At 34.7% G+C, this 15,179-nt stretch overlaps 1 protein-coding gene across 1 annotated transcript in view; it reads right to left on the bottom strand.

Moving 5' to 3' along the window:
* LOC145329249 (alpha-tocopherol transfer protein-like) overlaps positions 1 to 15,179 on the bottom strand; it is a 32,307-nt gene that overhangs the window by 2,070 nt on the left and 15,058 nt on the right. The window contains exons 11-14 of the mRNA XM_080173298.1: positions 15,075 to 15,175; positions 11,742 to 11,818; positions 10,733 to 10,766; positions 6,136 to 6,207 (exon numbers count right to left, since the gene is read on the bottom strand). Of these exons, the coding sequence (XP_080029424.1) occupies positions 6,136 to 6,207; positions 10,733 to 10,766; positions 11,742 to 11,818; positions 15,075 to 15,175 (284 nt within the window). The remainder of the gene's footprint in view (positions 1 to 6,135; positions 6,208 to 10,732; positions 10,767 to 11,741; positions 11,819 to 15,074; positions 15,176 to 15,179) is intronic.

The following is a 15,179-nucleotide window of genomic DNA, read 5'->3' as shown; positions in this document are numbered from 1 at the left end:
CTGTTTCCTTACACCAAATTTCCTAGAGAATGAGTGTGTTACGCGGCATTCCTAACTATCTCCGCGCGGCGCGTGGCTTGTAAACGGACAAAAGAAACGCGCACTTATCCTTTGATTAGTCCCACGTGAAGAGCTACGTGATTGAAAATAATGTATTGCTTGAATATACATGTGCTCTGATGATATAGTTACTGTACAAAAAGACTATAGTTCTTTGAAAGATGCTCTTGATGCTATAGAAGAGCTTAGTGACATTCAAAGTGTTGTTGATGTTGTTGGTGATAATTTGCCTAACCATCAGGCTGAACTTTATGATCGATGTTTGAAGATTGTGAAAGTTATTAAAGGGCCATACTTTCCCTTGCCTGATGCAATTATAAACACTTTGTCTGCTTTGATGAATCGTCTGGCTGAGGTTAAGCTTGAACCTGTGAAGCCACCCACGATGACGGCGGGTGCCTCGACAGCATCGCCATTTGTGTCACCGTTTGGCACACCACAGTTCGTCGCCGGTTCTATGTTCACGCCAGGATATATGAATCGTGTCGACGAACGTCTTCTTCCATCTTTCGACGGCCTGGAAGCTTCCTATGTAAGTTTTAAAGACACTTTTAAAAAGCTTACTGTAGGACAAGACCCGTCGTATTTACAGTTATTGTTAAGCAGTGAAAAGGTCTGTAAAAATAAAGAGCTGAGACTCCAGTTAATTCAGATTCAATCGCATGAATCTCAGTGGGCCTACCTTGACGCACGTTTTAAGTCCAAAACACGTCAGATGCTCTGCCTTTTCAACCAATGGGAGAAGAAGTCTAAACCGTCGGACTCCAACCAGATTGTGACTGTGTTAGCAGAGTTTGGCGGAGCAGTTAGCCAGCTGGAGCAGCTGACTAAAGATGATGAAGATGATGAAGTTACCACTAGCCAGTGGTTGACTGTGATACTTCTTGAGATGTTATCCAAGAAGTTGCCACGTGATTTTCAAGATAAGCTCAATTTATCATTGGGCTCGATGGATGTCCCAAACGTCCCAAAGCTGTTAAAGATTATTGAAGAACAGCGTGGCGCCATTTTAATGAGGTGTTCGACTGATATGGACACCCCCTCTAAGAAGAAAGGTAACCCTGCGACAGCCGCTACCGCCGTAGGTAAACCTGGTAAATCTAAGATGAAGCAGTCATGTTTTGTTAATGGCTGTGATGACATGCACTTACTTTACAAGTGCCCAAAATTTCATGACCTGTCAGTGTCAGACAGGAAGAGTATTGTGGAGAGTGCTGGATGCTGTTGGATTTGTTTGCAAAAAGGGCATAAATCTGTGGATTGCCCGAAGGCAGATGTAATAGGCGGCTGCAAAGTGGACAATTGTGGTCAGGCCCATAACAACCTTTTGCATGAGAGTGTTGATATGGCTGCCGCCGTCTATGAAGTACATACTTCCCCTGAGGCGAACCTAATGTTAATGTTACAACAATTAGACGTCGTTGACATTAATCGCCAGAAGGTCCCAGTGAACGCTATGTGGGACACTGGTTTAACTACCACAATGGTAACCCAGTCACTTGTTAATAAACTTCAGTTACCTTTTACTGGACGTTCAGCAAGAATTTCTCTAGCTGACGGTGAAGTTAAACGTCTCCCGACGGTCAAGTTATGTTTAGTTGATCGACACAAAAGTTATCACATATTAGAACCTGTGGTAGTGCCTCTCATTGGTCCAAAAGAGGCGATCTGCTCCATAAATCCTGTGGAGGCAGCTGTTTTGTTTGATATGAAACCTGAAGATTTTACTTTGGTTGATGGGCAGGTTGATTTGCTCGTAGGGCACCTGCACCCATCGATGTTTCCCTACTCTGAACGTTCAGTAGGAGAAACCATGCTTTACTCCAGCCTGTTTGGATCTGGATATTTTGCTGTTAGTGCTAATGGTTTAGCAAAGAGTAGGTATGTTGTCTGCTCAGATGTTCAGCCGCAGCCGACTGTTGGTGCTGCTTGTGATGCTATTATTGAACCTGTTGGTTCTGCTTGTAACGCGGCTGATGAACCTTTTGGTTCTGCTAGTGCCGCAGCCGTTGACAACATGGCTACGGCGGGTGTTGCCGTGGCTAATATTGATAATGATGTTAGTTGTGCTGCAGTTATTCCTGATGATATTGGTAACGATACTGTAGTCGTTGATAACTTTGTTACGGCGGGTGTTGAGCCGCTGAATGATTCGGTTCCAGCCGGACAAGAGCCGACGGGAGTTTCGGTTCCGGCTGGACAAGAGCCGATCAGAGTTTCGGTTCCGGCTGGACAAGAGCCGATCAGAGTTTTGGTTCCAGCTGGACAAGAGCCGACGGGAGTTTCGGTTCCAGCTGGGCAAGAGCCGATAAGAAATTCGGTTTCGGCCGGACAAGAGCCGACGGGAGTTTCGGTTCCGGCCGGACAAAAGCCAGTAGATGATTCTAAGTTTTATGACAGCCACACTTTTATTACATGCCCTGGTGGTGTTATGAATCAAGAATCGACTTGGTTGCTGCCAAGCTGGCCGCCCGACGCAGGGTAAGAGGCCTGCCAATGGCGGGTGGAAATATGGCGGGTGTTGCCGCCAGAAAGTCATTGAAATTTTTCAAACCACACATATCTAATCCACAACATAAACTATTTATGTGACAATGATCTTTAAAGAAAAAATATCACAAGTTATATATTAGGCTTGTGAAGGGAACCAAATGGGTTCTGTAAAGAATAAGTATTCATTATTCAACTAATTTTTATTGTTCATACCTAAGCACAAAAATTCTACAAAACTGTTTAGACTTTTAAAGCAGATTTTAAAAAGATTTTGTCTCTTTAAGTATGATTTTGAAAAGCAAAAGTTCGTGTGTAATAACTACCAAATGATTTTGCAGAATTAAAATACCTCGAAAAATGTATTTTTTTATGGTTCACGTCTACTTAAAAAATGTTATTTCTCAGATTCTCATATGAAATAATGCATTAAAGTAAAGAACACAACATGTAATATTATTATGATAATGTTTAAGATATTCCTCGTTATTATTTTAAAAGATTATCGCAAAAAATCAAGATATTTGTTTAAATTTGTAAGCAAATCAAAGATTTTCTTTCATTCCGGAGGCAGAGATTTTTAACAATTCATGTACAAAAGTTTTCTTTCACTCCGGGAGCTGGGATTCCTATTAATCCACGTGTAAAGATTTTTTTTCTTCATTCCGAGAGCAGAGATTCGTAGTAATATACGTACCTAGCGATTTCGGACAATTTTAAACCTTGAGAAAATACTTTAGCAATTATTTTCCTAGGTATATATATTTTTCGTTCATGTTTAAGCATTTATAATAATGAACACGATGTATGGTATTATTAAAATATTGATTATTATTTTATCTGAATGTCACAGAATTAATTTAAGATAAACTATGCATATTTTAAATTAACTCTACCTTCATTTTTATCGCATTTATTAAAATTGAAGTAGTATTTTTTAAAAGAAATGGGTAACATTTCTTAAGATTTATAAGTAACGCAAATTTTGATACAATTTCGTTTAAACTTTCAAATCGATGCAAGATTTTTTCATTGAAATGCAAACTTAAGTTTTTTATACGTTTACGCAAGTTCTTTCAATAATTTAAGTCTTTCCGGGACCAGGGATTTTTTCGCGGAAAATTTCCTAGGTACCTGCACAGATATAAACATTTTTATCCTTGTTGGATTGAAATTTGATATGATAAGAAATTAACAAAATGAGAGTTTTACATCATTTAAATATTTCTTTATGATTTATTATAATCACATAAATAATTTAATATTACATATATATTAAAATTATTTCTATTTACCTTTTAACCGATGTACCTAAAAAAAAATGCAGATTTTTTTCACCTTGAATTAAGTAGATTCTTTGAGTTCGAAGATTTAAGCTTAATAAGACCGCTCTATAGTGTATCTTAGCTCTGTTACCTCGGCCAGACATACTACAGAACGGCAAAACTAAAGCATAAGATAATTTTATTTCGATTGCTTTGATTGATGATTTAAAGTTTCTTGAATTATTCATGATTCTTTTAATTTTTGATTTGATTTAAACATCACTAATTATGTTTATTTTCAGTTGATGGAGCCCTGCGCCAGAAATCCTGTCGGAAATTATGCAGTATCAAAAAATTGTGATGGAAAGACATAACGTCCGTCAGGATAGCTGGAACATGGCATTATTAATATTTTAAAGATTGGTTAGTTTGTATCTTGAGGGGTTCATTCTAACTGAGGCCCCAAATTGCCTTAATTTTGACTGTATGAATATGTACAAGTTGCTTTCTTCTCAAAACAGAGAGAAATTGCAAACTCAGCATTTAGAGAAGTTCTTTTCTTATATTGAGCTTTTGTTTTATTTTGGTAATTTAATTTGCATATTTCAATTGCAATTTTATTTTGCGCAATTTTGATTCACGAAGATTTAAAATCATGAAATTTTAATTTTCCGATGTTTGATGATTTTACAGTCATATTTTATTTAGACTTAAGTATCTATTTTATTAAACATGTTAGATTTAAGGATCTTACCTATCTTATCTTAAAAATGTTTAGATGTAAGCCCGAGTATTTTTCCGCTGGAAAATGCTAATTATTGAGAAGTTTTTTATGAAATTTTACTTTTCTTTTCTAGCAAAAAGATTTAGTAGAAAAAATGTCATTATTTAATCTTTCTTTCTTTTAATTTAAAAGTTTGAGTTGATTATTTAATTATTGATGCGATTTTTAGTATAAAAATCATTTACCTGTTTTATTATGTAGGTGCCTAATTGAAGTTTAGGTACTATTGATTATTAATTCATGTATTCGCAATTACATGGTCTGTAATTCTAATTTTATTGAGATTATGAGGCCATGATATAATGAGATGTGTGAGTGGTAAATGTGCAATTCATGTATATTGAATGCTTTTCCCATTCCTTATTCCTATCCTTATGTGGTAGTGGACTCGGTTTGAGTTATTGTGGTATTCGCGAGTTACCCTAATTAATTTTAGGCCTGATGGCCATAACATTTTAAACTCTTGTGGTTTATGTGTTGTGAGATTGTGATTTCGTGGACACTGTCTGCACGCATATTGCAAAGATGAGGTATTGTGTTCGATTCCCAGTGAATAGACGGGTGTGTTTCGGTATGTTTTCTTGTATTCCCTGGCAAGTTCGAACCCATTAATCCCTGTTTCCTTACACCAAATTTCCTAGAGAATGAGTGTGTTACGCGGCATTCCTAACTATCTCCGCGCGGCGCGTGGCTTGTAAACGGACAAAAGAAACGCGCACTTATCCTTTGATTAGTCCCACGTGAAGAGCTACGTGATTGAAAATAATGTATTGCTTGAATATACATGTGCTCTGATGTGTGGAATATCTCAAATAAGCCTTCTGCTTAGTTTGACATCATAATGTGGTAAGAATTTATCTTTAATTCTTAATAATAAGTGTAGTATGGTATATTTTTACGAAGAAATTTAAAACATTAATTTTTCAACAAATAGACCATTTAACTGCTAACTTTTGACATACGAATATTTTCCTTAATTTTATTGATCATTTGAATCTAAAATTATCAATTTCTGATGCTATTTAATATGTTTCGTGCCAATTTAAAGTTTTTTAGAAATTTTATATTTTTAATTAAATTGAAATCACGCAACCTCGATCTACAAAAATAATAAACCATTAATATTATGTAATTAATTTTTATATTTTGTTTTAGATTCACTGTTTTCATGGTAATAAATACACATTTGTAAACATTCACATGTTGGTCATTCGGAGGGCTTGGAGATTAAGAATTCGTGAACGGCAAGGCATGCGTTCCGAAACACGTTACCTTATTAGTAAGTTTCAAACTTTGAGTAGTTATATATAATTTTTTATTGGTTTGTACTAAACTTGTAGTGTAATTTTGTTTATTCTCATAGGGTATGTTTATCAATTTTATAATTTTTTATAAAATGGAAAGTGTTTCCCTGTTCAGAAAGAGATCAAAATAGAAAAGGGAAAGAAAATAAATAGGAAATATCTATACAGACCGACGCATATGACTTGTAAAGTAGATTTGCTACTGAAAATTAAATTTGTGGATTTTTTCCTGATTTCAGGCATATTGTTTTGGTTGTCAAACAATGGTCCGGTTCCCCCCAGATCTTTTGGTATCAAATCCAACCTAAAAAAAATAAAATATATTGATAGAATTGTTTGGTTCATTAAGTTGAGTGTCCTAACGTTTTAACCACCTCAGAAGGGGTGATTTCGTGTATCATCTATGGGGTGTTACATAAATTTATCAGCCATTGTCTTATCTCTTTAGATCCCATGGAAGTTTAAATTGAAGGGGATTGTGAATTTTAAACTTTACACCACCCTTGGATGTAGTCCTTTGTCAAGGGGGCTGTATACACCCCCCTTGATTTGCCCGCCTATGGGAATTGATAATAAGAACAGAGTTATATTAGAATGTTTGTTGAAAACTTTTATAAATAAAGATAATTCAAAAGTAATTTGTAATTGTAGGCCCGTTGAAGTAAAACAAGGATGACAACATCCATAAAAGCGAAGCACTGAAACGGTAGGACAAACGGACATGAACACTTGTATAGTGTCAGAACTGAATAAACATAATATAAATGTATAAGAGTCGAAGCAAAATTGTAAGTAAATTTGTTGATAAACTGCTTGATTCAAGATAATGTTTATGGACATACTTACATTTTTAGAACTTGATTATAGAGTTTCTTCGCTTATTACATTATACTTTGTTGTCCTAGGAATCAATATACCAAAAATCGTATCAATCAGATGATTAGATCACATAAAAATTTGTTGTTAAAAAAGTAAAAAATCAACATGTTTAAAATGGACGTACTGACATTTTGGTGATGATTATAGAGTTGCTATGCTTTCCAAATCGTACCTAACTACTAAAGGAATCACCATGCAAAATTTGAAATCGATAGGACAATTCTAACATGCCTAAATTAACGAAAAAAGCTTTCCGTTACGTACGGACGGACGGACGGATCGACTCACTTATAGAAAAGCTTCGCTTTCAAAAAGTGCAAGCAAGAGAGTAAGGGAACATTTGGTTGTTAACCCATTAGTGCCGAGCGCCACTTTTATGGACCGTTCGAGCTGAAAATCTCAGGGAAGCTTTATAATGGTAAAAACGGAATTCCAATCACCTTGTTTTTCTTGGTTTTCAAATTTTGTTGAGCTATACCGGCAAACGGAAGTAAGCAAATCTGCCTGCTCCAGGGGGAAATGAAAACCAGGGTAGTAGAGGGGGGATTCATACTGAGAATGATGCAATCCTAAAACTGAGAACCGGTTTTTTTCGGCATTTTCTACAACCGGGCGTTAAAAGCCGGTTGTCACTAATGGGTTAATTCCACTAGTTCCTAAAGTTTATAATAACGTTTTCTTATTCGTTAACAATGTATTAACATTTTTTATGACTGTTTGGTTCATTAAGTTGGTTGTCCTAACGTTTTAATCACCTCAGAAGGTGTGATTGCGTGTACCATCTATGGGATGTTACATAGATTTATCAGGCATTGTCTAATCTCTTTAGTTCCCAGGGAAGTTTAAATTTAAGGTGATTGTGAATTTTAAACTTTACACCACCCTTGGATGTAGTCCTTTGTTAAGGGGGGTGTATCCACCCCCCTTGATTTGCCCGCCTATGGGAATAAATAAGAACAGAGTTATATTAGAGTGTTTGTTGAAAACTTTTATAAATGAAGATAACTCAAAAGTAAGTTAAATCTTGAACCGTTGAAGTAAAACAAGTAACTTCAGACGACTATAGCCGAGTATTAGAGTAGCATTGCTTTTACATCAATAATATAAAAAAGAAAAACTTTTTTATAACAGAAAAAGATTAGTTTGTCTGTAAAACAATAGAATTAATTGTCAAACTAATTGCTACTATTTTTTCTAATTTAGTTCTGACAATAATATCCATTCTTTTAGCAATTTATTCCTTTATGAAACGGCAGGACGTGGCAGCTATTGATTGTTAGACAGGGCTCGCCAGCCGCTACTAAGCTTCAAGTCAAAGACACGTTTGAATGATTTTAAATTTTTAAAAAGGATTGCCATATTTTGGGATAGATTTAGACTTTTCCAGCTGCTTTTCAAAAGCATATTTGAGTATTAATTAATATTATACTGGTACCCAAAGTTTTATAAACATATTTTCTAGTTTGCTGGCTAAACAAATTTTGGAACTTTTATTAAACTTTGATTGGTTGTTACAAACTAGAAGTGTTCAAACTTTTATACCAATAATTTATTATTTGAGATGAACACCAATTTATCGTCCATTGTGGAACAAAAACGTGGCTCAAATGAAATAATTAGGGAAATGTAAACAATTTTATCTAGCTTTCATTTTTTGCGGGTGGAGGGGGAGATTTTTTTCTTAGGGCGATTCCTCTTTGAAGGGTGGTGGTACCCTCCCCCAAAATAGTTAAAAATCTGCCAAGGACCTAGGAGAAGCTACCCTATAAAGGAGAATCATATCGGTTCAGCGGTTAGCGATATCCTTCGGTACAAACATACAGACACACATTCTGTTACTTTATTATGATTATTGTCGTACAATATCGTTGCTCACATTAATTTTTTGGGAAAATGTAAAAGAATTTGATCTAGTGACTTCTAGAAACTGATTCTAACCAAGGAATTGTAAAGGAAGGTTGCAAATTATACCCTTTACCTCATTTTGGATCAACTGAAAATTGATTTACAATTTGTTCCTCTTTTCCGAAGTTGTACGACAGATAACCCAACTATTGCAAAAGCTATTTTCAGCTACGTCATCATTAATTTAAAAATAAATAATAAGACGACTTATTATACATTAGGTATACATTCAAAATTTTAATTCTTAATGGAGGAATGTACTGACCAATAAATAAGAACTTTTAATTTTTAATTTTTTTAAATTTAATTTTAATCTCTTAATAGTACATAAATAAATGAGAACTATGGTAGCAATTTACAAAAAGGACGAAATTAATAATTTTGAGATTTTTATTTCATTATTCGTAGAAAATTGTATGTAATACTATGCTATACATGATTTTTAAGTATGGCTAGTAACCGGTTCTAATCCAGGGGATATTACTCGGTTTGGAAGCCATACTGGAAAAAGTTTTAAATTCTATTACTATTATTATACATATATTTTATAAATTTGTAACCTAATAGTAAAACATCCTTTATCTTATCTGACAAAAGGAAATTTATTGGAAAATTTGATGGTTCACAAAACCTACATATATCTACGACCATTTTTCCTAAATAGGTGCTTTCAGTAAAGTAGGCTTTTAACATCGCCCCTCCCCATTCATTTATTTTTGAAATAAATTGTAAATAATGGTGGGGGGTGAATTTTTTTATGTCTAATCCCTGATGGGAGCCCGAACCTGCGGTGCCCTAACCCTGCAGGGCTACCCAGTGCCCAATATAACCTAACCTAACACAATAAACAAACAAAGGAAAAAACTACCCCCCTTTACCCCTTATTTTTAATGTTCTAGAGGGTAGAGTGTGATAATACCACCAAAGTTTATACTGTGCTTGTTGAAAAACTGAATTAATCTTTAAATATTTTTGAGTATTTATATAGGTTTTGTTATTGAACTCCATTTGTCATAAAAACTTGCTCCATAGTTGAACACAAATAATATGGATTATAACATTTTTTCACTAAATTAAATAAATGCTAAATATCTATGTCCTATAATAAAGTAAAAGGATGTTTGTTTGTTTGTCTGTCATGGTAGCTTCTCAACAGGTTCCAGGAAGGTTTATATCTATTTTGGGGTAGGGTACCAATAACCTCCTAAGATAAATTACCCCCTCCCTACTTTTCAGAGTAGATTTATAAATATCCTGGGGTGGTTTTAGGCTATTTTCCTGACCTCTAGAGAAGCTAGGGTCGGAGCAATCAGTATATTATAAAGGACTATTAAGTCCATCAGCGTAGCAATACAAATTCAACAATAACAGTTATTGTTGAATTTATAGAAAATCCTAATGTTAAGTGATTTTTAAAAAAACAAGGTAATAAAATGATTCGAGTAAAATACTAGAGGGAGAAAGGGTTAAATAACTGTATCTCCCCATCGCCACCACCTTGTGCAACCCTTCTATTGGGCCATTAAAATTCAACCAATGGTGTCGCTTTATGTACACAGCCAAGTAGCAGAAACAATTTAGAAGCAGACGGAAGAGGTCTTTGAAAAAAGAAGGGAGGTAGTTGTCTTTATATACATCTATTCTATAGATCTGTTATAAAATGGAAAATAATTACAATAGTTATGTAATTATGTTATAATATTTATTTGTCGCAAACCATTTTTGTTAGCCTCTAAGGGCAGAAGACACCTTTTAAAAAATTTTCTATTTATATTTGTTGAAATTTGTCAGAAAGATGGTTTTTCAGTATGCCTGAGAACCGGTTCTATACCAGCGGATATCAATCGGTTCCGAAGCCATACTGGAAAACACATTTGTTTTTAAAAGAATAGTTATTTTTCGCATCTTATTATAAACAGCTTTCCGCGGATATATTCGTAGAAAGCTGGATATAATACGATGCAAGACATAGTTTTTTCGTATTGATGAGAACCGGTTCCTATCCACCGGATTCGAATGAATACGAGAAAAGATGATAAAATTACCTGAAGTAGTTCTTCATGGAATCACTCAAATTTCCTAGAATTAAAACTTAGTTTAATGAATCAGAAGAAAGAAAATGTTTTCAAACGTTTGAAAAGGTATTATAAAAGTAGGACTTTAATCTCTATATGAATCTAGCGGTTACGTCCCTAGTAACTTTTATGGCAACTTGAGGTAATGTCGAGCCTCCAATTTCCATTTTAGTTTTCAGAGGAAAAGTAAAAAGAAGCTTGACTGTAAAGGAGATCTATGTCTATTACATGGTTTTGAAGAGAGATCACTGCCCGTTTTCAATTTTAGTTTTAAAAGAGAAAGTAAAAACAAAAGGAAGGGATGGTCATTGTTTTAGGGGCGTTTTCTCCTTGGAGGGTGATGGTACCCTACCCCAAAAAAAAGGTTATAAACCTTCCCTGGACATCACTATTAAAAGCTACACTGTAAATGAGAACCATATAGGTTCAACAATTGAAGAGATCTTTAGCTAAAGATAGACAGACATCCTATTACATTTAAATTTTGCTCCTAACGGAAAGACAAACGAACATTAACACTTGTAGAGAATCGGAACTGAAAAGCAGAATATTAATGCATTAGTCCAAACAAAATTTTAACTAAATTTGATGCAAAACTGCTTAAATACAGGATACTGTTTAAGGACATACTTACATTTTTAGGGGGTATTTAAAGAGATGCTTCGCTTATAATATGGTACCTCATTGTTATATGAAACAGTACTCTAAAAATTAGATGAATCGAATGATTATATCACATACAAATTTGATATTTAAAAAAGTTAAAATCAACTTGTTTAAAATAGACGTTCAGCTATTCTGATAACGATTATAGAGCTGCTACGCTTTCTAAAATCATACCCAACTACTTCAGGAATCACCACTCAAAGTTTGAAATCTATAGGACAATTCTAACATGAATAAATTGACAAAAAAAGCTAACAGTTAAGGACGTAAGGACTGAACCTAATTATAGAGAAGCTTCTCTTGTAAAAACTACCTGAATGAAACACGACGCCATTCTTGGTATCTTCACTCAAAAATGGTCTCAGCATACCAAAGAAGAGATGGAATATTCTAAAAATAAGTTTATATATAGGAATATGTTTAAAAATAGAAAAGTATGGAATTAATGATCATACTTTTTCAGTACTGTTGAAAAGAACGTGTCCTAACTTTTTTTTAAATAGCTAGTCGATGTTTTTAGTAAGTAGTAGATGTAAAATGATCAATAGAATTTAGATATGCAAACGTTTTTTTGTAGACCTCTTTTTTTGGAAGTAATTTAAGTTTTTCAAAAAAAATATGGTTGGTAGTTAAGGTACTAAAATGCAACAAAAAATAAGAAAATAGTTAGATCTATAATTTGATACCTTGCTTTTTTAATTCTGTTGAGTAATTATTAAAAAAATCTATTTTGTGGATCAAAACTTTGACACAGTGCGTATGAAGGTGCTTTGACTTTTGTGTCAGAACCTAAATGGGACATAGTGCATTTCATTACCATAGGTTAGGTAACTTCATTTCACTTTTCATCCACTAGGAGTTGCCGCAAAATCATGACAAGAAAAGCAAAGATTATTTATTTAAAATTTTGAACAACTTTGCTTTTATAAAGTCTGTCATAAAACTTCTCTATATAAGATTTATTTATACAGGGTGGGGCAAATAAGACCGGACAAACTTTAAACAGCCATAGCGCCAAAACTACTTGACCAATCAGGACGTTTGACCCCACTATAAAAAGCTTAGGTAATTACCTTTTAGCACAAAAAAATCTTTGGACAAAGATGGGCTTGTTCTCCGAGCTGGCCGCGCTTATGTTCAACAAGGCAGATTCGAAATGCGCCGGTGGAATAATCTGGATTCTCGACTAGGGCCCACTAAATCGGATCTCAGCCCATCTGTAGATGAGGTAAAGTTATGCAACTTGCTGGGGATACTGTTAGATACATAAATAAGACACTAGAAAAGACTAGAGCTCTATATCTAAAGTGGCTTGGCTGTAGTACTCCGGCAAAGTGAAACGTGGCAGATTTTAAGATGTCAAAAATTGTGTGAAATCGTGAAAATTTCTCGGTTCTCGACGTTAGAGACCCATATGGAACTTAAAAACTCATTTTAGACAATGAATTGCGCTGACAACCCTAGCTGAATCTTCATGCCATTTCCGAAAAGGTATAGAACGTCATTCAAGCTCAACTGTGGTCCAAATAAGAGCCTCCGTGTCAAAGGGTAGCGTTAAAGTTGCGTGAATTTTAATCCTGCGGTTACTCACGTTCCTAAGGAAATGGGGCCTCCCAGCAGCCCGATCTTAATTCAATGGACTTTTGGGCCTGGGGCTACTTTGAAGCATGCACCAATAGACGTGCCTATACAACAAAGACCTCCCTCATTGCCACCATCAAGGAGAAATTCGCCAACTTGGACAGGGACATGGTGACCAGAGCCTGCGGGCGGTTCAGGGGGCGGGTGAAGGCGGTGATTGAGGCTGGCGGCGATTTTATTGAATAATCTAATAGTCATATACCTATTTTGCTTGCCAGATTTTAAAATTCAATAAAATCTTTAAAATTGACGATTTTATGGTCATTTGTTTAGAAGTTAGAATTTGTCCGGTCTTATTTGCCCCACCCTGTATATGAATTTCCGTGACCTTAGCAAAGCAACTGATAAAAATGGCCATAAATCAACTCACTTAAGGAGATGTTTTACGAAGAACTTTATAAAAGCAAACTTGTTCAAAATTTTAAATAAATAATCTTTGCTTTTCTTGTCATGATTATGCGGTTACTCCTAGTGGATGAAAATTGAACTTGAAATTTTTAAATCTAATTTTCTCAAAAACGGCTGCATTTTAGATTTTATTGAAAAGTGAAATGAAGTTACCTAACCTAGGGTAATGAAATGCACTATGTCCTAATTTAGGTTCTGACACAAAAGTCAAAGCACCTTCAAACGCACTGTGTTGACCTTTGGGTAAAAGATGGATTAAAGAAAATTCACAAAAGTTGGAACACGTTCTTTATGAAGACAATAGCAATAGGATAGGGTAATTTTTCTTTATATTTTGAATTGTAAAGTGGAAAAAATACCCATTGTTAAAGCATATTAAAAGATTGATTTGTATTAAATAGAACAAGGATGACAATATCCATAAAAGCGAAGCACTGAAACGGTAGTGTCAGAACTGAAAAATCAAAATATAAATGTATAAGAGTCAAAGCAAAATTGTAAGTAAATTGTTGAAAAACTGCTTGATACAGGATAATGTTTATGTACATACTTACATTTTTAGGACTTGATTATAGAGTTGCTTCGCTTATAACATTATATTTTGTTGCCCCAGGAATCAATATACCAAAATTCAGATCAATCGGAGAATTAGATTACATAAAAATTTGATGTTAAAAAAGTTACAAAATCAACATGTTTGAAATGGACGTACGGACATTTTGGTAATGATTATAGAGTTGCTACGCTTCCTAAATCATACCCAACTACTAAAGAAATTACCATGCAAAGTTTGAAATCGATAGGACAACTCTAACATGCCTACATTAACGAAAAAAGCTATCCGTTACGGACGGACCGACCCTAATTATAGAAAAGCTTCGCTTTTTAAAATAAACAATCATGAAACATAGAGTTATAAAAGTGATAACATTAAACCAAATCCTATAATAGTTATTTCTCGCATCGTATTATAAACAGCTTTCCGTGGATATAGAATGTACAATTATATCTTATGATTGTACATTTTTATATTCGTAGAAAGCTGGATATAATACCATGCTAGACATAGTTCTTTCGTATGGATGAGAACCGGTTCCTATCCACCGGATTCGAATGAATACGAGAAAACTTATTAAGCAAGCATAGGTGTTAGGGTTTTCTGAGATCTTACATCTTATTTTATATCAATGTAAAGCGAAGGAAACCCCAACCCCATTTATAGGATATGGCCTATCTATAATACAAAGTAGAACGATGTCTGTCTGTCTTTCCGTATCACCTCTTGGGGCAAAGCCTCTAGAGGCTAGGGGCGAAGCCGCTAGTTGACATTATAAAACAACAAACTAGTAACATTTATCAAAAAAAAAAACTGAGAATCGTTAGAAAGTGTCATGTGTGACGCCATAATGCGTCAATTATCAATCTCTTTTTTAGGGGTTTCCTTTTCCACTTCTCGTCTCATTCCTCCTTTTTATATGTATTTTTATGACAAAGACCAAAGTGTGTTAAAAATCAGCCATGTGACGTCATAAAAATGAGTGAGATGAGAGGAGAAGTGGGAAAGAAAAGCCCTAAAAAAGAGATGGTTATAATATACCTGGGAGCATTTAGGATATGGCTGTTGTGAAGCCAGACAGGGAAGGATATGTTGAAAAAGGTGGCAATTGTCCTTCCCTCATCCATGCTGATTGCTCGCAACTAA

The sequence above is a fragment of the Acartia tonsa genome, chromosome 10 (genome assembly GCF_053477335.1).
Source record: "Acartia tonsa isolate MP-2025a chromosome 10, ASM5347733v1, whole genome shotgun sequence".
In the NCBI taxonomy this organism is placed as follows: domain Eukaryota; kingdom Metazoa; phylum Arthropoda; class Copepoda; order Calanoida; family Acartiidae; genus Acartia; species Acartia tonsa.
This window is presented reverse-complemented; position numbering and strand designations above follow the sequence as displayed.